The sequence below is a fragment of the Silene latifolia genome, chromosome 1 (genome assembly GCF_048544455.1).
Source record: "Silene latifolia isolate original U9 population chromosome 1, ASM4854445v1, whole genome shotgun sequence".
In the NCBI taxonomy this organism is placed as follows: domain Eukaryota; kingdom Viridiplantae; phylum Streptophyta; class Magnoliopsida; order Caryophyllales; family Caryophyllaceae; genus Silene; species Silene latifolia.
Genome location: NC_133526.1, coordinates 196,864,652 through 196,890,605, shown reverse-complemented (window position 1 = coordinate 196,890,605; position 25,954 = coordinate 196,864,652). Strand labels below are relative to the sequence as shown.

General features: G+C 38.6%; 1 protein-coding gene across 1 annotated transcript; it reads left to right on the top strand.

Annotated features, from left to right (window-relative positions):
* The first annotated feature begins 23,867 nt into the window (after positions 1–23,867).
* On the top strand, positions 23,868–25,037 carry LOC141590550 (uncharacterized). The gene has a single exon (XM_074411132.1). It carries the CDS (start codon positions 23,868–23,870, stop codon positions 25,035–25,037), a length of 1,170 nt encoding a protein of 389 aa, XP_074267233.1.
* The last annotated feature ends 917 nt before the right edge of the window (positions 25,038–25,954 follow it).

Genomic DNA, 25,954 nt, shown 5'->3' with positions numbered 1-25,954 from the left:
CGTAGCTTGGCCTAATTAATATGTAGAATGCATGTTAAATAATGAATTAGACATTTAGAGGTCATACATGAACTTTGACGTAGGATTAATTAAATGAATTTCCTTAAAGAATTTAATGAATTCATCATTCTGTGATGACATTCTTGCTAGTTAAAACGTGCATGCTTAACATCTATTTTATGACACTCGATGACTAGAATAGTTAGTTTTGACCTTTGCTTAGACTGTGTGTGCGCTTAGGCTTTCGTGACATGCTTGGTTCGTTTCTATTGTTTATTGTTTAATTATTGCGGTTTTATTTCAATTGTTATTGTAATATAATCGCTATAATTTTTGTGTCGACTTAATGTTATTAATAAGGGTCGAATGTCCATCTATTGTTTTATTAGTTTATGTCAAATTATTTCCAAAACCTTTGATTTAGCTAGTTAAATCAAAGCGATGTGCGTAAAACGAGGAGAGACTCAAGGACAATGTCTATGCAAGTCGATTTTATTTTATTTTTAACGCATTGTCAAATACATACAATATGGTCACGTGTAGTGCGTTCCATATTTTAATTCTCTTTTTACATCTATCTATCTATAAATCTAATTAAAAAAACTATCTACCATCATCCACATGTCATATTTTAATTTCAAGATGACTTTTTAAACAACTCTTGCAAATTGAATTTGTGGACAACGCCCTCGGGAACTGCGTCCGCGGGATCCACACTAGGCATAATCGACTCGAGGTTCTTTCGAATCGAATTAAGACAAATTAGAGTCGCCACCAAGTTTTATGGGAACTTGGAACCGTTCAAGTCAACTTTACACCTTTCATCGAAAAGCATAAAGCCAATCGACTACGAGTGATTAAAGATAAAGACTTGTACCCTATATCACTCGATTTGAATGACTCTCGTAATCCAATGGTATTTAGACGGATCCACAAACCATAGATCTTGAGTAAGGGGTGAGGGTACGTGTTAGGAAGCCCATAAGGACACCTAACCCCGCCCGTTAATAACGGCCTCTACTAAGTCAAGTATCGGATTTCAAACAAGGTCGTAGCTACTGCGATATATGATATGCAAACATCGTTTTAAAACCCTAACATGTGACAACAATTTCTATGTCGTTTTAGATGCAACTAAACTAACTTTGTCAAAGTTGTAATTTAGCATGTGGGTTGATTGATCTAACAACATAGAAAGCAAACAAGGCTTAAGGGGAATGGGGGAGCCGTTGGGATCTAACCTATTACAACCCAGGCATTTCATGCCGACACAACAAGAAATTAAAGATACAACTCGATCTAAAATACAACGCTATACACAAAACCATACACGACACACTACACGGCCAATTCGGCCTAGGGAAACGTGCACAAGGGGGGTGGCCCACGGCTTACATGACTCACGGCCTTGGGTCACTCCTCGTAATGTGTGCTTTCACTTAATCTTATTGAATTAGACATAGGGCCACACACCAAAGCATGCATTAGCATAAATCGGGCCATGTCGCTTTAAACAACATGCGATTTACTACGCTCTTACATGAATTAGAGCACAACCATCTAACCAAATAAGACTAAGGTTTTTTAGAAATCATTTGACTCGATAACGGAAAACTAATTACAAACAAATTACAAAACATGACTCGATAAACAAAAAAAATTACAAGATACGAAACAACGAGATAAAGATAAAAAAGAGCGAGAAAAGGACTACAAAAACACGGCCAAACACGACCTACATATCCTAGCCTACCCTAATCCTTAGGTTAGATTCATTAGGTTAGATAGATTTGCAAAGAGAGTTAGGAAACGAGTTAGAAAACAAGTTAGAAACGACGTTGATCGATTGAGAAGATGTCACGCGAATGTGTATTCTACACGGCCTAAAGGGTCGAATTAGGTCAAGAAATTATAAGATTAACGCTTACTCATCGAGTGTAGATAGGAAGGTGCTAATCACGCACTCCTATGCTAGCGAGAAATCGAGTGAAAAGAGAGATGCATTCAATTAGGTTATAGAATTGTTAGTCGATTTTAATGCTTGTGTCGAAGCCACCTAACTTGTCTAATTAGGTTATTAAATTGACCTAATGTCGTCTAAATGAGTCATATGTTAACAATCAGAGGTCGAACTAACATGCGAAGGGTCCTAGGGTAGGTCGAATTGGTCGAAACAAACGAGGGGTCAAAAGCGAGGAACGAAGTTAGAATTCGTTTTATTAATGCCCTACCTTGAACACGAGGATATGTAAATGAGACGGGGGATACGACCGACCGATGTGGCGGATTTCTTTCCCATCTCAAGTCAACGCGGGTGTTCATGGTGGTACTTTAACTCATACTCGGACTAAACTAGTTTCATAGTTAACGATATCAAACGATAAACAAAACGATAAACAATGTAAAACGAACAATAAAAAAACAAACATAAAAAGAACGAAATAAAAAGGAGAAGAGGAGGATTTGATGCACCCTCAACCTACATGTATCGTTGACACCGTCTTGGGTCGTAATCGATCGTAGATTTTATCTCGAGAGGCCGTCGTCGACGAAGGAACAAAGCAATAACACGTTTTTTGCAAATCTGGACAGCAACTTTCAAACTGCAATTTCTCACTCGTTTCACGGTGAAAGTTCGATTTAAAAGATGTTTTGAAAACTAGAAAGAGAGTAGAACAAAGATCTTAAAACAATCCCTGCTCTTTCTGAGTTATTGGGCACGAAAAACGAGCACAAACAGAACTGGACAGACAGGAAAAACCGCGAAAACAGAGTGTATGACACTCTATTTTTCGAGGGGATTCGTGTACTCTCAAGGGAAATTTGGCTCGTGAATCTTTGTCTAAGATGTATATGGATGTTGTGTGGTTAATTAGGAACAAGAAACTCGAATTTTGATGGAGGTTTGAGGGTTGAACGAAGAGTTCCAAAGAGGACACACAAACTGATTCTCAGTTTTGTATGTCGGTTTTGTCGAGGGTTTTTGAGAGGCAATTAGGGTTTATTTCTGGAGTTTAAAGCTTGTAAGTGACGGTAGTATGTATGGAGAACTTAGAGGAATCAATGTATGGTGAAGAGGAGGTATTTATAGGGAGTTAAAGTAGGGTTTGATAGGGCAACAAGCAGTCGGCCTCCCTTTGCATAGCTGCTGTCCATCAGCTAATTCGTGGGGTTTTTAGGGTTTGTATGGGGGGTTTTCTTGGTGGTTAAGCTAAGGTAATATGGGTAGGATACTAGGGTATGGTGTAGGATTAATGGGCACGGGTTTAGGTGGTGTTTTGAGCGGGTTTTGGACTCGGGTTTGAGCACGCAAAACAGGGGGGGCTGCTTGTTATTTGCGGGCTGTTTGTGGAGTATTTGGGACGGGAATTGGATGGGTTTCATGGTGGGTTTGGGTGATGGGTTGTTGTGGGTAATGAGGGGCAGGAATTGGGTTGGTTGTGGCGGGTTTGGGTCAAGCTTTGAAGCACACAAAACGGGTTGAAGGAGGGGAAAAGCTAACGCGGGTTGGGGTGTTTGTATGGGCTGTTTTGTGTATGTTTGGGGCGAGATTTGGGACGTGGGTATGGGGTTTCGAACTGGGGTTGGATGGGTAGAGGCCTAGGTTGGTTAGTGTACTCAAGATTCGTGCCAACTCGTAAAGAAAACGGGCTCAAAAACCGAGCTATAATCGAGCTCCAAAACGTGTGGTTAAAACGAGTTTTCGATTTTCAAATTCGATTTTTCAAATCGATTAACACATTAAAATAAATGATTTTTCAAATCAAATACACTCATAAAATGATTTTTCAAATCAATTATTTATTTTATTGTCAATAAAATAAACTTGAGAAAATAAATTCAAAATAAAGTAAAATGAATTCACCTTAAAAAAAGCTTTAATTTAAATATCATTTAAATTAATAAAATACTCCGTCGACAACGCTCATTCTACATCGTAAAATGAACCCAAATAATGACAATGACAACTAATAAATACATGTGTCCTATCATCATCGGGTGTTTGTCGGGTTCTCTATAAATTCCAATATCGACGGATACGGGTATCTACAGAGCCCCCACTTTGACTGAGGCTTGGACAAGGCGAAAGTCAAAGTATACCCCAGGTCCCTCTCGACCGAGGATTCTCATGGGTCGTTTATAGTCCATTAGACTTGCGTATATAAGCTCGCTTGACCATAAGAAGAGATCATACCGGAACTTCACTGGGGATTGACTCTTGCTTCTGTTGTGTCAAATTATCATCGTTGGTCATCGACCCATAAAATTGCATATATGGTGGATTGAGCCTTATCCTTAGGCGCCTACGTATCCGTTTCTGACGGAATCAAACCCGCGTCGTAGTTCGGCAACTGCTGACACATGCCCAAAGTTTATCATCTGCTGGCGTTTGTCCAAAATTCGTCATCTGTTGACATTTGCCCAAAATTTATCATCTGCTGGCGCTTGTCCAAATGGGACGGGACTTTCCGAGGAGGTTGCCGCCGCTTTCATCATTTGCTTTCAGCTACGGAATTCTTCCATTTCATACTCTTGTATTGAATTGAATTCTGAGTGGATGTCGTCCTTTTCATCTTGATAATGGTCTCTGAAGCCAACGGCTTCAGAGCTCCCAGTTTGTGATGGCTCTAAAGTCGAAGACTTTAGAGCCCCCAGTTGAAGCATATCCTGCTATATTTGAAACACAAAAACGTACTAGCAATAATCATCACATAAGCACATTTGGATCATCGATCTTAAAATTGGATCATTTGAACGATTGGGTCATCGACCCGAAAACTGAACACGTTGAAAATCTTGAATAATTGGGCGAACGACCCGAATTTTGAATCACTTAGAATATTGGCCCATCGACCCGAGGTTTGAAGTTGAAGTATTGGAATGCTGGGTCGTCGACCTAAAATTAAATTTGAATGACTGGGTCATCGACCCGAAATTTGAACAAGTTGAAAATTTTGAATAGTTGGGCCATCGACCCAAATTTTGAATTTGAAATGAATCCCTTGGATGTTGGGTCGTCGACCCAAAATTTGATGCAAAAGGTTTTTGAAATTTCGGAATTCTGAAATCTTTGGCATTTTGAAATCGAACCTTGACGGATGAGCAGGAAATACGACTCAGACACTCTGTATGACCCGTAAACAACGTGGGCGTAGCCCGCTACCGTAAAACAAAAAAGGAAAATAAAACCGTAAGTGTACATGGGTTTTAATTCAATTATTGACTTGTTGGGGGTAGAAATGTAAATTGGCCGTTCCGGCGCAAAAAGATGGCAAATGGGAATCACAAGGTCGTCGAACTTGGCACGGAGATATCGTATGGCATGGGCGTGCTCCCGAAGGCACATGGGAATCAAGATCACTTGGCATTGACAAGGTGGATTAAACTCACGGAGCAACAATGTTAGCTTCGCCTAGACACTAAACACAGACTGATTTTATGAGAACAGTTAGACATCACACATCACTCTTGTTGGGAACGTTCTGCCACTCTTCTCCTCGCCTCCTTTCTTTTCAGTGAGTATTCATCATTTCTTGCCACCGCCTTCTTTCTTTTCAGCGGGCTTTTACTATTTTTCTTCCACGCCTTCTTTCTTTTTAGCGGGTTTTTCGTATTTTCTGTTCCCAACACAAACCCACATCTATGTGACTCAGCATCTTTGCCTAAACCATTAGATAAAGCTCATTCTGAGACTTGATACTATTCATCCGAACCTATATCCTTATCCTAGCCTACATCGAGTGCTAAGACCGACTCAAACAAAGGTGGCTTCATTTGGACTTGGTTAGGACCCGTAAGAAACCGACAAGATGGCAACTTGGATAATGGGTGGATTGAATCCCTTATTCTAAAGGACTGCCTACGTATTCGCATGGAGCGAAATCAAATCCGACGTAGTTCGATGAAGGTGCATAAACTTGGCATTTTGATTGTGTGTACACACTCGAAGGTTTCACCTAAGGTATCATGTCGTATCCCATTCTAGCCTGTAAGGTACTGTTAAATCCCGTGTCTAGGGTTGGTACAAAAGGCTTGGATCTTTTGGGATGTGGAGTATGGTAATAACAAGTTGGAATGGTTAACCATCATTCTGAAGGTTTATTTTGTGGTGCTAAGGCCAAGGGCTATGGCTGCTGATGTGGTTGGAATTAGGGGTGAGCAAAACCGGTTAACCGAACCGGATTTGAAAACCGGTTCGGTTACCGGTTTTCAAAAACAGGTTTTTTCCCAAACCGAAACCGCCCCGGTTTTAAACCGGTGAACCGGTTTTTTAACAATTTAAAAACCGGATCCGAAAACCGGTTACCCGGATCCGAATTTATAAACCGGTTTTCACTTTTTTTACCCCAAATTGACCCTTTTCAACCCACCTCTCCATCCTAACTCTTAAATTCCTACGTAAACCTTCGTGGATCCCCATTAATTCAACCAAATCACACATCTTTGTTTATTTTAAGTCGTTTTCTTAATGTTTTTTTTCGGAAAAAAAGTAAACCGGTTTTGCTTTTTTAGGACCCGAAACCGAACCGGATTTCCCCTCAAAAAAACCGGTTCGGGCACCGAACCGGAAAAAAACCGAATTATCGGGTTTCTTAATTCGGTTATCGGTTCGGTTTCGGTTTAAAAATTCGGTTCGGTTTATTTTGCTCAGCCCTAGTTGGAATGGGTGTCTCGGGTTTGATGAACCACGAGTGCAAATGGGTTGAAAAATGATGTGGGTTCAAATTTCCATGTCTGGACCCTAAAGGCTTTGGTGTACTAACACAAGCAGACTGATTCTCAGAATCCCTAACTATTCCCTCGTAAATGCCTCGGGAAGGACTTAGAGGTATGGATGACTGCTGATGGCACTACCTGACCATTTTGGCTTCGCCTTTGAACATCGATCAACATTTTGACATTTCTTTTTCTTTTTTCTTTTCTTTTCTTCTTCTTTTCTTTTTTTTCTTTCCCTTTTTCTTCTTCTTTTTCATCTCTTCTCTTTTTCATTTTTCATTTTTTCTTTTGCTTTTTTTTTCGTCCTTTTTTCGTCCTTTTTTCCCCTCATCTTTTCATTCTTTTTCATCTTTTTTTTTTCTTCTCTTCTTGAAAATGGTCTTCTATTCATTCCCTTAGTCACAAATGGATACACCTTAAAAACTGGGCTTCGCCAACTAAATTGGGTTAGAATTAACAATTCCTTCTTAGAACGGGTTGATATCTTCTCTCTTCGAGATGGGATGACTCTGTGGGAAAAAGGCTTGCCTTCCGTCATCGATATGGAAAACAAGGAGCTAGTCCGGGTTCGTCATAGAATCATCTAAAAGCTTGTCATAAGCACTGGTTCTGATGGAGGTTTTCTACCGCCAGACATGGAATAGGTAAAGGAATCAAACACGGAATCCTATTGTACCTTACGTTTTGAAACGGGACATATTTCTACCCCAGGGATGCCTTTGAGTGTGTTGTGCATTTTATCATGTTTCGGAATGATTGAGGATTGGAAACAAGACATATTTGGAAACGAAACTGCGACTTTTATTGGAATGACAAATGCTTAAAAGACTCGAAGGAACGATTCCTAGGACACACCCTAGGTCATCGCGGAACAAACGACTCAACTTCAGGAAAAGAAAGTCCTAGACTCGACTCAACTAAAATAAGAAAACAGATCCCGACTCATAATTTTCAAATTTGGTCTTGAGCTTTCTCTTGTTCAGCTGTCAGCTTAGATGCTCGGCTACGATCCTTGATCCCTTTGATGGTCTGCCTCCATCCCGAGGTAGTCCTCTGAGGATCTACGCCAACGATGAAGGTTGGTGAATCGAATTGTCTTTTATTAACCTCGTTAACGAGAGGAGTACATTCTAGAGCGAGACTCCCGATTTGAATTTCATTCTTCGGGTTTGGCAAGAATTCAAAGCAATCCACAAATATTTTTCCGGTGAACACCCCTTTCAAGTGACATGGGCGGATAAGATGAGAATAATCGACATTTTCTTCGACAGAAACAAAGTTGGCATGATCGCCAAATGGATTGGTGATGTTATTGGGTTTAACAGTTGGGATCGGGAGTGTTCCATTCTCAATCATGTCTTGAATTTCGTGCTTCAGTCGATAGCACCTTTCAGTATCATGGCCTTTCCCTTGGTGAAAGGCACAGTAGGCATTTGGTTTATACCATTTACCTTGTTGATCAGCGAGAGGGTCCGGAGTTGGACCAATAGGCTTCAGCTTTCCTTGGGCTATGAGCCTTTGGAGAGCGTATGTATAAGTGCATCTGATATCAGTGAATGCCCTAGGTGTTTGGCGCTGCGACTTCTTCGATTGCCCTTCTAAGAGATTGATGGCTTCATCAATATGGGTCGTTGCTGGGGCCTTGCCCTTAGACGATGAGGCCCCTTGGTACCCTTTCGGCTTTTCAGCCTCTGCCCTCATGACATCATCTTCTACCTTTATCCCGATTCTTATCAATTCTTTGAAAGAGCCAAAATTCTGGTATTTCAGAGCATTGCGGTAAATAGGTCGTAGATTCTTTACGAACTTATCTACCATTTCAACCTCGTCAGGCTTCTTGGCTAATTTCACGCTTTCAGCGCGCCATCTTGCAAGGAATTCAGTAAAGCCTTCTTTGTCTTTCTGTGTCATCACCTCCAATGTTCTTATGTTGGTTTGAATCTCGACATTATCAGCATAGTGCTTGCAAAACTCCACCGTGATATCTTCGAAAGTAGGGAAGTTCTTAAGGTCCAGATTGTAGAACCACGCCTTCGGGTGTTCATCTAGAGATTGGGCGAAAATTTCAGAGAGCATGTCAGCAGGTACTCCCTTTAGTGCTAAGTACCCCTTATATGCCTTAACATGGTGGACTGGATCTTCTGTGACCTTAAACTTTGGGATATCAGTGAGTACCATGTTTGTGGGCAACTTATCCTGAACTGGGGCATAGGCCCTAGCATTTTCGTAGTGGATGTTCTTCCCCTGGGAGAGCTTCAGACGGCCTTCAATGAATTTGAACCGTTTCTCCAGATCAGTCAGAGGTGGGGTAGATGAAGAGGAATCTTCACCCAGCTTGGATTCGATCGCATCCATTCTGGTCATCATGAGGTTCACGGCCTCAGTGAGTTTGTTAACAGCATCTTCCATTGCTTGACGTCGGGTTTTTGGCGGCCTTTCTACAAGAAAACCCCGAACCGAGTCAATATTTAAAAGTAAGAGCCCCTGCACACTTAAGGACACGACACCAACTTGACTCAAGTCAAGACTCGACTTATGACCGACTAACCAAAAGGTTCGACTCACGGTTGGATTTAGACCTCGATTCATTTTAGACTCGACAAGAGGACATGACTCAGGTTGTCATAGCTCGATTCTAAACTGGACTCGGTGTGACTAAACCCGTGATTGGACTAACATAGCCCATAGGTTTAAGTGAAACGCCCTAAATGGCCTAGCTTGGACGTTTCTGTGGACTATCCTAGACCAATTGATCGACCCACATGACTCGAAGCCCAAGAGGTGAGCTTGGGTGACCCAACAAGGTCGTGTTCTAGACTCTCGGGGCAAAACACGCCTAGCCTAACACGGCCAGGACCCGGGCACGACTCGACGCATTTCATGCTTGGTTAAGGTTCGAGAAATATTTTGGATTGAATTTGAAAAAAACGAATAATCGATTTGAAAATGAGATTTAAAATGGGCAGCATGCCGGCTATAAAAGCTTATTTTGGGCCGAAAAATCTAGTCCTACTTGGGCAGCATTTCGCGTTTTTAAAACCATGCTATTTTGAAAGTAAGTTGTTCAAAAGTTCGGTTTTGAAATCGATACGGAAAATTTGAAAAGACTCGGGAAATTCATTTCGCACATTGTCATTCTCATGTTATAAGGATGTATGCTCCTAGACATCTCTAAGTCTTGGCAAGTCTTCTACAAGAAGGTCTATGCCCTCCATCCTTTTTGGGTCTTATAGAGCAAGGGCCTTTAGGTAGAGTACCTAGAAGAGCATCCCAACCATCAAGAACCACGACGAGGCGGAGCGGAAGCAAGCAATGTGCAAGTTCCTCGCATAGTGGGACGTCGCCCCCCACGCGTCACAAAGAAGCGCTGGGACGGCCCGGGAAAGTCCTTAAGGGTGGGTTTATGCATGAATCGTAGCACTACGAGTAATGTTTTACTTTCCAATACCTTCTTTTCAAGTTTCACCTCGGAGGAAAAGACCCTAGAAACAAAGTGTAACTAGTCCTCTTATCCCCAACGGAGTCGCCAAACTGTGGACAACACCCTCGGGAACTGCGTCCGCGGGATCCACACTAGGCATAATCGACTCGAGGTTCTTTCGAATCAAATTAAGACAAATTAGAGTCGCCACCAAGTTTTATGGGAACTTGGAACCGTTCAAGTCAACTTTACACCTTTCATCGAAAAGCATAAAGCCAATCGACTACGAGTGATTAAAGATAAAGACTTGTACCCTATATCACTCGATTTGAATGACTCGTAATCCAATGGTATTTAGACGGATCCACAAACCATAGATCTTGAGTAAGGGGTGAGGGTACGTGTTAGGAAGCCCATAAGGACACCTAACCCCGCCCGTTAATAATGGCCTCTACTAAGTCAAGTATCGGATTTCAAACAAGGTCGTAGCTATTGCGATATATGATATGCAAACATCGTTTTAAAACCCTAACATGTGACAACAATTTCTATGTCGTTTTAGATGCAACTAAACTAACTTTGTCAAAGTTGTAATTTAGCATGTGGGTTGATTGATCTAACAACATACAAAGCAAACAAGGCTTAAGGGGAATGGGGGAGCCGTTGGGATCTAACCTATTACAACCCAGGCATTTCATGCCGACACAACAAGAAATTAAAGATACAATTCGATCTAAAATACAACGATATACACAAAACCATACACGACACACTACACGGCCAATTCGGCCTAGGGAAACGTGCACAAGGGGGGTGGCCCACGGCTTACATGACTCACGGCCTTGGGTCACTCCTCGTAATGCGTGCTTTCACTTAATCTTATCGAATTAGACATAGGGCCACACACCAAAGCATGCATTAGCATAAATCGGGCCATGTCGCTTTAAACAACATGCGATTTACTACGCTCTTACATGAATTAGAGCACAACCATCTAACCAAATAAGACTAAGGTTTTTTAGAAATCATTTGACTTGATAACGGAAAACTAATTACAAACAAATTACAAAACATGACTCGATAAACAAAAATAATTACAAGATACGAAACAACGAGATAAAGATAAAAAAGAGCGAGAAAAGGACTACAAAAACACGGCCAAACACGACCTACATATCCTAGCCTACCCTAATCCTTAGGTTAGATTCATTAGGTTAGATAGATTTGCAAAGCGAGTTAAGAAACGAGTTAGAAAACAAGTTAGAAACGACGTTGATCGATTGAGAAGATGTCACGCGAATGTGTATTCTACACGGCCTAAAGGGTCGAATTAGGTCAAGAAATTATAAGATTAACGCTTACTCATCGAGTGTAGATAGGAAGGTGCTAATCACGCACTCCTATGCTAGCGAGAAATCGAGTGAAAAGAGAGATGCATTCAATTAGGTTATAGAATTGTTAGTCGATTTTAATGCTTGTGTCGAAGCCACCTAACGTGTCTAATTAGGTTATTAAATTGACCTAATGTCGTCTAAATGAGTCATATGTTAACAATCAGAGGTCGAACTAACATGCGAAGGGTCCTAGGGTAGGTCGAATTGGTCGAAACAAACGAGGGGTCAAAAGCGAGGAACGAAGTTAGAATTCGTTTTATTAATGGCCTACCTTGAACACGAGGATATGTAAATGAGACGGGGGATACGACCGACCGATGTGGCGGATTTCTTTCCCATCTCAAGTCAACGCGGGTGTTCATGGTGGTACTTTAACTCATACTCGGACTAAACTAGTTTCATAGTTAACGATATCAAATGATAAACAAAACGATAAACAATGTAAAACGAACAATAAAAAAACAAACATAAAAAGAACGAAATAAAAAGGAGAAGAGGAGGATTTGATGCACCCTAAACCTACATGTATCGTTGACACCGTCTTGGGTCGTAATCGATCGTAGATTTTATCTCGAGAGGCCGTCGTCGACGAAGGAACAAAGCAATAACACGTTTTTTGCAAATCTGGACAGCAACTTTCAAACTGCAATTTCTCACTCGTTTCACGGTGAAAATTCGATTTAAAAGATGTTTTGAAAACTAGAAAGAGATTAGAACAAATACCTTAAAACAATCCCTGCTCGTTCTGAGTTATTGGGCACGAAAAACGAGCACAAACAAATCGACAGACAGAAAAACCACAAAACAGAGTGTATGACACTCTATTTTTCGAGGGGATTCGTGTACTCTCAAGGGCAATTTGGCTCGTGAATCTTTGTCTAAGATGTATATGGATGTTTTGTGGTTAATTAGGAACAAGAAACTTGAATTTTGATGGAGGTTTGAGGGTTGAACGAAGAGTTCCAAAGAGGACACACAAACTGATTCTCAGTTTTGTATGTCGGTTTTGTCGAGGGTTTTTGAGAGGCAATTAGGGTTTATTTCTGGAGTTTAAAGCTTGTAAGTGACAGTAGTATGTATGGAGAACTTATAGGAATCAATGTATGGTGAAGAGGAGGTATTTATAGGGAGTTAAAGTAGGGTTTGATAGGGCAACAAGCAGTCGGGCTCTCTTTGCATAGCTGCTGTCCATCAGCTAATTCGTGGGGTTTTTAGGGTTTGTATGGGGGGTTTTCTTGGTGGTTAAGCTAAGGTAATATGGGTAGGATACTAGGGTATGGTGTAGGGTTAATGGGCACGGGTTTAGGTGGTGTTTGGAGCGGGTTTTCGACTCGGGTTTGAGCACGCAAAACAGGGGGGGCTGCTTGTTATTTGCGGGCTGTTTGTGGAGTATTTGGGACGGGAATTGGATGGGTTTCTTGGTGGGTTTGGGTGATGGGTTGTTGTGGGTAATGAGGGGCATGAATTGGGTTGGTTGTGGCGGGTTTGGGTCAAGCTTTGAAGCACACAAAACGGGTTGAAGGAGGGGAAGAGCTAACGCGGGTTGGGGTGTTTGTATGGGCTGTTTTGTGTATGTTTGGGGCGAGATTTGGGACGTGGGTATGGGGGTTCGAACTGGGGTTGGATGGGTAGAGGCCTAGGTTGGTTAGTGTACTCGAGATTCGTGCCAACTCGTAAAGAAAACGGGCTCAAAAACCGAGCTATAATCGAGCTCCAAAACGTGTGGTTAAAACGAGTTTTCGATTTTCAAATTCGATTTTTCAAATCGATTAACACATTAAAATAAATGATTTTTCAAATCAAATACACTCATAAAATGATTTTTCAAATCAATTATTTATTTTATTTTCAATAAAATAAACTTGAGAAAATAAATTCAAAATAAAGTAAAATGAATTCACCTTAAAAAAAGCTTTAATTTAAATATCATTTAAATTAATAATATACTCCTTCGACAACGCTCATTCTACATCGTAAAACGAACCCAAATAATGACAATGACAACTAATAAATACATGTGTCCTATCATCATCGGGTGTTTGTCGGGTTCTCTATAAATTCCAATATCGACGGATACGGGTATCTACAGAATTTTTTAAAAATTAAAATTAAACAAACGTTTTACATTCCATTTCTCTTTGCTCTATATTTATAGCTATATTCACTTTGATAATAATTGAAAAATGATGCTCAATAGTCATCATGAATTTTTCTCCATATTTCTCTCCACATTAAATTTGATAATAATAAAAATGAATGCTCAAAAGTCAAAAGTCATGAAACGCATCCTCAATTGGCTAAATATTCTTGATAGAAGACAAAATATATAAGGCAAAAAATTTCTTATCCCCACCATCAATAGAATTTCATGTGTAAGTAATCTTTCCTTTCATTGTATTCAAGTCAAGTCAAACGTAATAATGTATTAGGTTATAAATTGTTTATTAATTTATTATGGAAGTTCCATTGAGTTATGAAATGTTCATCATATTATCAAATTCATGTATGTGTTTCTTTTGTTCTCATTTAAGGGCTTTTTAAAGGTGAATATATTTACATATCTACCACTTGATTTTCTCTTCCTTTTATTATTAAATGGGATGTTTAAGTAATAACGATATGATTAATATTACATAAATCAAATTCCATTATTTTGTTAATCTACGTTAATTATGAAGTTTTTTTTTTGGATAAGGTGATTTATTTGGAGAAAGAAGACTATATGAAGAATCGGAATAATAGGATTATTTAAACAACTATAAATTTCATACTAAGGCCCTGTTCTTTTGGACTGAAACTTATCTGATCTGAACTGAACTGAACTTATAGGATCTGAACTGAACTTAACTTAACTTATAGGATCTCGAATCAACTTATTGGATCTCGAATCAATCAACTTATAGGATCTCGAATCGAATCGAACTTATAGGATCTCGAATCGAATCGAACTTAAATTAAATTAAGTGAGGTATAGGATCTGAATCGAACTTATAGGATTTGAACTCGAATCGAATCAACTTATAGGATCTCGAATCAACTTATAAGATCTCGAATCGAATCGAACTTATAGGATCTCGAATCAATCGAACTTATAGGATCTCGAATCGAATCAACTTATAGAATCTGAACTGAACTTATAGGATCTGAACTGAACTGAACTTATAGGATCTGAAGTGAACTTATATTAAGTGACTTTAAGTTCAAAAGAACAGGGCCTAACTCCAATATTTATAGCGTAACTTAAATGACTAATAATTTTTAGGTTCGTAAAAGAATTTAGTATTTCAGAGACTTTCACATATGTGTTTTACTTTGGTATTTTCTTTGTTTTTCTTTTTTCATCATTTTACTTTTGAAAAAATAGGATTTTTGGAGTGAAATTGAAGTTTGAGGCTGAGTAATAATATGCTTAACCTACTTTAACTTTTTAGTTTTAAAAAAAAACTTTGGCCTTTATTTTAATATGAAAAAAAAAACTTTTTTTCTTTATTTTAATATGTGAATGTATGCATCATGTAATTTTAGTTCACGATCGATCATAAATTATTTATAAGCTTATCTTACATGTGCTCCGTTTTTTAATAAAATTCTAATTTATTTCATTACATTCTGATTGTGAATCGTATATTACATTCAAATTTTGAGTTTGAAATTTAACCAATATCGTAATCAATTATCTTATCTATAAATATAATTAAAAAGCAAATTAAATTATTTATCACCATCCACATGTCATATTTTAATTTTATAAGATAAGATTACTTCTTAAACCACTCTCGTGTAAAGTGAGTTTTGTTTAAAAAAAATTAAGCAATATTCAAATATGATTTTAAAGAATAAAAAAATCGAGAAGATAAAGAAGTTAATAAATCATTTTAAAAATCGATGAAAAGCGGATTAATGTCTCATCTACAATTGCCATTAAAAAAATGCCATAAAATTAGGAGTCGTTTGGTTCATGTATGAATTTAATTAATGTAGTGAGTTACAATCAATCAATGTATATATATATAAAAGAAGCTTTTTTCAAAGCACGTGGTAGTCTCCAACTTTTCTGAACTACCGGAATTAAAAAAAAAAACACAAATTGTAAAAGATAAATTATGTATAAAAGATAAAATTATGAATTGTGAAATAAAAAAAATATATTCTAAAAGATAAAATTATGATTCTTTTCAATTAGAGATAAAGATAAATTATGTATAAAAGATAAAATTATGAATTGTGAAATAAAAATAAAAAAAATATATTCTAAAAGATAAAATTATGATTCTTTTCAATTAGAGATAGAATTTTACCATTTAATATTAATATATACGGACTACGGAGTATATATAAATACTCATTGTTGGATGATATATTCGGTAACTTGAGTTTTTATTGACCTTCCCTCTCGATCTATTTGGCTTTTAGTACTCATAGATGCATCTATTTTATGCATACAAATTTGTCTTAATTAGTTATTGATCTTAGATTTTTAATTTAATGTAGTTTGATTTTGCTGACAATCATTACTTTTTGTTTTCAGAGAATCAGAGGAAATAGACCGACGAGAAATTGTCATGCATGTGAATTGAAATATGTAAGAGTAACGCTATATATTGCTCAAGGAGGAATGTGGAATTGAGTTAGTTATTGGTCTGTTTCATATAATTTTCAGAACTTGTGTTATTATTGAAATATTTATAGTACTTTCCCCACCTCAATTTTATTGTTCTTTCCCGCAAAATTATCCATTTATAAATTTGTCCAACTATAGTAGTTAAAGTATACCTTTGTTATGATTTTACTTTATCGTAGTTTTTCTTAGATGAATTCAACTGTTGTTCGAAGTTGATGTTAAGCATTACGTTCGCATGACATTGTAATGCACGCATTTGTATATACGAAGTATATACTAATTAGAGGTTGTGCATATACATATGATCAAATTACATATAAAGACAATCAGCCTAAGTCAATGCCTCAATGGTAAGAATTATTTTTCTTATAATCTCATAGCAAGTGGGTGAAGACATAAACATTGTATAGAATTCTACTTTTAGTATTAATACATACATATAAATAAATGCAATGCATATGGAATCATATTGTAGTCGTGACTCATGGAAGTATGTTTTGTGCTCTTACACTCTCTCTTATCTGATGCATTTGTCTGTGAAAGGATGGTTAGATAGGGTTTCATCGTAGTTGCTACGAGTGCAGTACATATTGGAATTAGGATGATCTAATGACACTTGACAATTTACACTTTTGTCTGTTTATATACTGAATATTAACTTGTGTTAGAGTTGTATATCTTGCTAGAAGATATTGGACTTTTGATCATTGCCTAATGCCTTATAACGATTTTGCTTCGGTGTCTATGTGAGACTGATACATTCTTCAAGCAATTTCTGTGTAGTTTAATGTATATACATGACAAAGGAGTGCACTTAATGCTATTGCTAACCGTAGATGGGAATTTTGGGAGTCTGGTATGATTGGGGACTGACTATATTATCATACCCCTGCGGAAAGGATGATTCATTCCAGCTTCCCCTTCATGCCTTATCACTTACAACTTTACAGGACTTTGAGGGCTCATATCATCTGCTAATCTAGCTTGTTAACAAAGTTGTGTAGAAACAGTGAAATACAAGCATCGTGCATTGTCACTTCCGAGTCCATTTGATAACAAAGGAAACTATGTGATAAGGTAGACTTTTAGCAGTTAATACTATGAAAGTATGAATCCCTGGGCAATGATCCCCAAACTACTACATGCTTTAACAGGTCATGCCATGATTTTGGTCGTCTCAGGAAAATTTGAGCTGTTTATTCCAAAATAACCTGTAACTGAAAAACCTGGTTCAAATGAATGGTAGTTATATACACTCAATTCGGACTTTTACTGCGATTTATTTGCCAATAAATGTACACCTCTACAATTTTGTGAAGGACTTGATGACCAATCAATATATATATATATATATATATATATATATATATATATATATATAAAAAGCAGGAACTTTTCGAGCGATATTAGAGAGTCCAAATTTCTTAGAAATCCATTTTCCTATTAGGAGTCAAGCACGTCTTTATTTCTTGATTTTTAAAGGAGGAACTTTTCGAGCGATATTAGAGAGTCCAAATTTCTTAGAAATCCATTTTCCTATTAGGAGTCAAGCACGTCTTTATTTCTTGATTTTTAGTAATTCCAAATTACTACTCCTATACAGAACACAATTCTTGAATCCTACTTTAATCCTTTTTTTTTTTTTTGGAACAAAGGAACAATAATATAAATGAGAAAAAAGAGTTACGAGTACATCACGGGGGCGGGTCAGGGGAAAGAGGCGCACATGCCACAACAGAGTCCGACGTACAAAGTTCTACAACAAAAGGAGGGGGCAAATCCCACTCAAAACAACCTAACAAATCACTAGAATCTCTAATGGAGTGATGGGCGATGGCATCCGCAACACGGTTCACCGATCTCTTCTCAAAAACAAGCTTCAAATGCGGGGAGTCCTGCAAGAGGGTCCTACACTCAAGAATGATGTTAGTAAACGGTCCACAAGGGGCAGAGGGGCATAAAATAGAGGTAACCGCATCAAGACAATCAGAGGCAATCAAGACATTGTTCACAAGGATTCTAGAGCGTAAAATCCCATCCCGAATGGCAAGGACCTCACAAAGGAAGGGGTTGGGTCCAAGGAAGCGGGTGGACCAACCTAAAACCCAATTACCAAAACCGTCTCTGATGACACACCCCAGGCTAGCTAAGGAAGAAGAGGGAGAGAAGGCCGCGTCAACGTTGGTTTTAAACCAACCAAGCGGCGGAGGGGCCCAGCTCAATGGGTAGCAAAAGGCATCAAGGTGGGTGGAACTCGTGACAGGGGCAGTGGGGGGACAGTCAGAAGCGCGGGACCAGGTAAAGGATTGGGAAGCGACCGAGGCACAGAAAGAGGAAGGGGAGGAAGAGGTAGAAGCGGAAGGGGAAGGGGAGGGGGAAAAAGTTAAGTCACAACGGCGCAGCCAGAGGCGCCAGAGGACGAAGGTAAAGAGGGTAGCCCAACTAGGGGGGTGAGAAGTGCAGTTATCATAAATCCAGTGGTGAAGGTCAGCATCAAAAAAGGAACTAGTGACATTGAGGATGGACCAAGAATGGGAGGCCATATATTGTTCCCTATATTATAAGATCCTCTAATTGTCGTCTACAAACCCATCGAAATCAATAACTCTCATCCAATTTACCTCTTTCAATTCCCACATAAGAATATGGAAGCATTAAGGTATCCTATTTTTTTCTTAAAAGTGAATTTACGGCAGCGCATTCCCTAATTTCTAATACCATAATGATTTTCTTAATTTCTCTATTAGGTCTTACTCATATATCAACGAGTTGAATTCCTCTAAGAACGAGTGGAAGATCAAGGTTCGCGTTTCGAGATTATGGGAAGTTAAAAACTTTAGAAATAATAATAGCTTAATATGTGTCGATATGGTTCTTATAGACGAGGAGGTATTGCCTTATCCTGAAAATTCAATTATCTACTTGGTTTATTCTTCATAAATTACATACTTACATTTTTAATTCTCAATATAGGGAAATTATATTCACGCCATTATCAGAAGCGGTTTATGGAGACTCTATCGTACCAAAATTATAGAAGGAAGTATTCATCTAATTGAGAATTTCAAAGTCGAACCAAATAAAAATAATTATCGTGTCGTGAGTGACAGTAAGATTATGCTATCGTTCATCTTCAAAACTCGTGTCAATCTTATGAATACGGATGCTGCAGCTATCCCGTATCACAAGTTTGATTTAATGCACTTCCACAAGTTAGAATGTCGTCGTCAAAAAGACTATGTTCTATCAGGTATATATATTAGTTTATAGTATTAACTTTATGTAATCAATATTTGTCTTCTACACCGAATAAGTTTTTTTCTAAATAATTGTTGAAGACATCATTGGAGTTCTTGTGAAAGTCCATGGTGACAACGATGACACTATACTTGAACTGGAGGATAAGAGGTGTGTGCTCACAAACTTCAATTTTCATACCAATTTAGTTATATCATTGAAAACTAATGCTATGTTGTATCAAACAGCAAACAATGCCTCAAAGTGAAACTATGGAATCAGTGCGTTGAAGAATTTTCCGACAAAAAAAAGGAACTAGAGAAGAAAGGTTGCAAACTCTTTATAATAGTTGTAACATCTACAAGGGTCAAAGGTCTCAATGCCGGTAAGATATTATTTTATTTTTGTACGACTCAAATAATTTTACTTAGCAGAAACTTTATTTACTGTATATCCGTCCTTTAACAGCCAACCTTCGAGTAGAAACTTCACCCTCAACCAAAATCTATTTTAATCTTGAGATTCCGGAGGTTAATGAGCTGCGGATGATTTGGAGGTATTTTTTCTGATCCTTTTGCACAAGCACATGATCATGACTACTTATGTTAGTTTCCATTCACTTATCAGACTTTACAATTAAGTAATTTATTGTTGGATTAACATAGTGATAAGCAAGACGAGATGATCGTTCAAAATCTCAAGTTACAAAAGCGTGGAGTTTTAGATCACAACGATCTTCGTGCAAATAAAAAGGACGTCTTATCTATATTAAATTATTGCGGATCGCCATACCAAATGGTTATTTCCTTCTTTAAGTTTCCCTCTAAATTTTGGTTCAATATTTATTATTTAAATATCTATTTTTGTTATAAAATTACCTATTACTTTGACAGGATCTTTCATGCTATTGCATAGCAGAGGTGAAGGTCGTTTTGAGCGATTTGCCCTGGCACTACCCCTCGTGTCCTGGATGTAATAAAAAAGTAAGAGAAAGACTAACTGACTTCTACTGCACCTACTGTGAAAAGGAACTTGATATATGTGATGCAGTAAGACAGGGTGACTATAGGGGTGCAGAGGTAGGAATGCGGATCTTCCTCCCATCGTCTTTCACAGGTGGGCCTAGATATATGCAAGCGAATTACCAGGATGCCATGGCAATATGTAGATTTTATGGAAACCCCCATCTCTTTATAACATTCACAGCTAATCCAAAATGGCCGGAGGTTGATCTCATGCTCCGAAACATCCCAGGCCAGAGACCGGAGGACAGGCCTGATATTATGACGAGGGTATTCCGGCTAAAACTAGCTCAACTGATGGACTGCTTGAAGAAGGAGAGATACTTCGGGGAAGTTGTGGCAGGTATCTTAAAACGTCAGCAATTAAATACGATAATGAAACGTTAAAAAAGTAAATTAAAGTTCTTGATAATTAATTAGGTTCGTTATTATACATGTTTTAATGTACGTATAGAGCACTGGCCATCCTTGATATCTTATTGCCATCGCAGATGTATATACAATTGAGTTTCAGAAAAGAGGGTTACCCCATGCACACATACTTTTGTGGTTAAAGAAGGATGGATCACATATTTCTCCAGGGTACATTGACAGTATTATTCAAGCGGAGATTCCCGATGTGGAGGAGGAACCGGATTTATACAACATTGTGTCTCAGTTCATGGTGCATGGACCTTGTGGCGAATCAAACCCCAGCTGCTCGTGCATGGTGAACAACACATGTAGCAAAAAATACCCGAAAAAATCTTGCGAGCAGACGACGATCGACAGCAATGGTTACCCAGTCTATCGCCGTCGGAAAAATAACAGGTAATATAGAATTTTTTACTTAAATGGCGTTCTAAACCAAAATATTTACAAAAATGGGGCTCATTCCAAACTATTTACACGGAATGGGTCCACGTCAGCACCTTATATTTTTTTTACAGATTTCTTAACTTCTCGACATATGATTTAGCGGGAAGTATTTTTTTTTTTAATTTCATAGACTTCTCGCCAGGTCAATCAGCGAGAAGTTTGTATTGTATGTTGTTGCTCCTTGACATGCTTCTTCTTCATCTTCGTTCTCCTTGCTCCCTCTACCAAACCACAAACTACCACCACCATTCTCTTCCTCTCACTTCTCTTGTCATATAAACATCTTGTTTTGAATGCTTATCCTCATAGTTTGAAAAGTAAAAAGCCCGCAATATTGCCGTACATAACTATTTTTGCGATTTCGGTAACTTGGTCTTTACTTGAGATTGATTTCCGCAATTTATTGACTCCCATTCCCGCTGTTTTTTCCTTGTGGTAATCAAACTAAATCGACAATGAGCCAAGCATACAAATGAAAGAGAGGGGTGAGTTATTAGCGTAACATATTCATTCATGAAACCGAAATCGCAGAAATAGCTGTGAGCGGCAATATTGCGGGCTTTTTTCTTTGCAAAGTACGATAATAATCATTCGTAAAAAAGATGTGTATGTGACAATGGAAGTGAGAGGAAGAAAATGGTGGTGGTACTTTGTGGTTTGGTAGTCGGAGCAAGGAGAACTGAGATGGAGAAGGAAGCATGTCAAGAGCAACAACATACACAAACTTCTCGCTGAATCAATCAAGCGAAAGTCTGAAAAAAAAAAAAAAAACTTCCCGCTAAATCATATGTCGAGAAGTTAAGAAATCTGTAAAAAAAAGTAAGGTGCTGACGTGGACCCATTCCGTGTAAATAGTTTGGAATGAGCCCCATTTTTGTAAATATTTTGGTTTATAATGCCATTTAAGTAAAAAATTCGGTAATATACGGGTGCTACCAACATAATAGTGTGAAGGACTGTATTTAATTTTAAAATAATACAAGTTGTACTGAATTCAAGTGCCACAGGTACATTCAAAAGGGAGTACACAAGATGGAAAACAGACATATAGTGCCTTATAATCCAGGTTTGCTCTTAATGTTCAATGCCCATATAAATGTGGAATGGTGCAACACGGCAAGAGCGATAAAGTATCTGTTTAAGTACATTTTGAAAGGCCCGGATAAAGCTACTGTGGTGGTACGGAATGACCGGCCAGGAGGATGAAATCAGCGCCTACCTGGATTGTAGATATTTATCGGCATGTGAGGCATCGTGGCGGATTTTCGGTTTTGATATTCATCAACGAAATCCATCCGTTATACGTCTGCCCGTCCATTTACCCGGCGAACAGTTCGTAGTCTTAAGCGATACCTCCAATCTACAGGCCGTTATTAATCGAGCGACCAGCAACGAGACAAAGTTAATGGGATGGTTAACAGCAAATGCGATGTATCCAGAAGCAAGAGAACTTACATATGCACAATTCCCTACTAAATATGTATGGAAGGACGGTTGGATAAGGAGATCAAAAGGAAACAGCATAGGCAGGATAGCGTATGTTCACCCGACGGCGGGAGAGAGGTATTATCTTCGTCTTCTACTGAATATCGTCAAGGGGCCAACTTCGTTTGATGATCTCCGGACGGTCAACGAAGTAGTATACCCGTCGTATAAGGAAGCTTGCTACGCTTATGGCTTACTAAGTAATGATAAAGAGTGGCATGAGGCATTAAACGAGGCAAATCGATGGGCGATGCCGTCACAACTCAGAGAATTATTTGTTACAATAATACTGTTTTGCGAAGTGACAGATGTAAAGACGCTCTGGGAAAGTAGTTATAGTATGCTATCGGACGATATCGAGAGAAAGAAAAGGAGGGCTTTCAACCACCCCACACTTGTACTTCAGGAGGATGTGAAGAGATCATACACATTGATTGAAATAGATAAAATACTCATGAGGTATGGGAAATCGCTGAAGGACATCAAAGAGATGCCACTTCCTAGCTTTGATGACTTAAAGGGCGTGGAAAATAAGCTGGTAAGGGAGGAACAAATGTATGACCACGAACAACTAAACCAAGAATGGTCAGGAAAAGTGCAGCAATTAAACACGGAGCAATTGCATGTTTATGAGGAGGTTATAGACGCTGTGTACCGTAATAAAGGTGGGGTTATGTTCCTCTATGGGCACGGAGGGACAGGCAAGACGTTCTTATATAGTACGCTTTCGGCGAAATTACGCGCTGATAACAAGATAGTGTTGAATGTGGCTTCATCAGGTATCAATTCATGCTCATATTTTTAATGCCGTTTTTAAAATTTGAATGCTCCTACGATAATATTGTTAACAATAGAGATAATAGAATCTACGGATTAAACGCAAATAGAGTTGCAACAGCTTTAATATTACTCCATATAATAATCCCGTGATTAATGCGGCCTTAGAGAGGATAACTGATTCAGGTTAATGATAATCTGCTATGGCAGGTATCGCAGCTCTACTTCTACCCGGGGAAGGATCACGATGACGACGGTTCGAGATACCTATTGAGTTATTTGAGAATTCAACATGTAACATTTCAAGGAGAAGCCAGCTTGCGGAGCTAATACGAATGACTTCATTAATAATATGGGACGAGGCTCCAATGGACAATAGATTCGCATATGAAGCATTAGACAGGACGATGAGGGATATAATGGCATATGATGACCCGGAGGCAGAGGACAAGGTTTTTGGGGGGAAGGTTGTGCTACTTGGAGGAGATTTCCGTCAGGTTCTACCGATAATAAACAAGGGTTCTCGACAAGACATTGTCCAAGCATCAGTTAGTAGGTCTTATATTTGGAAGGAGTGCAAAATTTACACCCTGAAAACAAGTATGCGAGTCTCGGAAAGACAGGGGGAAAGACAGAAACAGCTAAGGCACAGGCAGTTTAACGAGTGGCTATTAGCTATGGGTGGGGGAACACTTGAAGCCAAGGCAGAGGGGAACGAGGACGAGGCAACCTGGATAGAAATACCAAAGGAATATATCGGGGGCCTGGGGGAGCTAAAGCTGGAAACAGTAGTGAGCGAAATGTATCCGGGTTTCAAACAGAGGTATGGAGACGAGGGATACCTAAGGGAGAGAGCCATCCTTACGCCTTTAAATGAAACAGCCGACTACATAAACAGTTACATGACCGAGCTCTTACCGGGAGACGAGGCGACGTATAGAAGTTGCGATGAAATTTGTTCTTCGTCTACAGAGTGCGAGGACCATTTCACGTCGTACCCAACTGAATATTTGAACAGTCTGGTCTTACAGGGTCTGCCTCGTCATGAGTTAAAGCTAAAGATCGGGATGCCGGTTATATTGCTAAGAAACATAAGCCCTGCGCGGGGATTGTGCAACGGTACCCGTCTTATTATTACTCGCCTTGGAAAGTTCATAGTGGAGGGTAAAATAATCACGGGGTCCAAAGTTGGACAAAATGTGATAATCCCAAGAATAGTAATGACTTCATCGGATACAAAGATTTCTTTCATTCTTAAACGTCGGCAGTATCCATTAAGGCCGTGCTACGCCATGACGATAAACAAGAGTCAAGGGCAGTCGCTTGATTATGTTGGGGTGTACCTACCAAAGCCAGTATTTAGTCATGGCCAACTTTATGTAGCAGCGTCGAGGACAACATCACCCGAGGGATTGAGGTTCTACATTGACGATAGGGACCAGATGTATCCGGGGCACACGAGGAATATTGTTTACAAGGAAGTCTTCACGAATCTACCGAATTAGGTGTCACGTGATACATTTTGGTTTTTCAATACAGGATAGTAAGCAGTAATGTTTTGACATTATATTCAAAGTACATAGCACCACAACTAAATTGTAAAAACATACAATCTATAACGCTACACTTTTCAACGTAGATAGACTAATTAATAGAATTAGATAGATACATAATATATACAACCAATCTTAATGATTTCGTATGGAACCAATTTCATAACACAATAAAGATTTGTAAAAAATTCCAAGGTACCACCTATTAAGTAATAGTCAGTGATACTATTACGTGCCCGTGCATCGCACGGGCCTTCCAACTAGTATGGCAATATGTTTGAATATTTCGAAACCATGTAAATTTTAATTTCTTGGCTTTTCATTGATACAAAACTTTGATTATATAAATCTCGGAACATATATATAAATACTCCGTATATAATGTATCAATGTGTTTGAATAAGTGACCTCTGCTAATATTGATTCAAGTTCTTTACCGTCATTACGGGATATAATTTATGGATATAGAGCCTTTACAATTGTACAATCACAATGGAGATGAAAATGAATCATTGCATGCATGAGATGATCAATAGAATTCTTGATAATAAAAAAACTCACGAATGACCTATCACGATGGAGACGAAAATGAATCATTGCATACATGAGATGATCAATAGAATTCTTGATAAAATAAACTCACGAATGACCTATGAAATAAAATGGATGAATCACTTTTGCGGAGAAATATAAGGCCAGCCCTACATAATTCTAATAAGTCATTGGTTTGGACAAAATGTAGAGGTTGTGACGACAAATCTAATAACATAATAACATCATGTTGACCACATTGTAATACTACTACGTACCATAAGAGTGTAATACTACTACGTACCATATAAACATAAAATACTAAAATTTCATTCCTT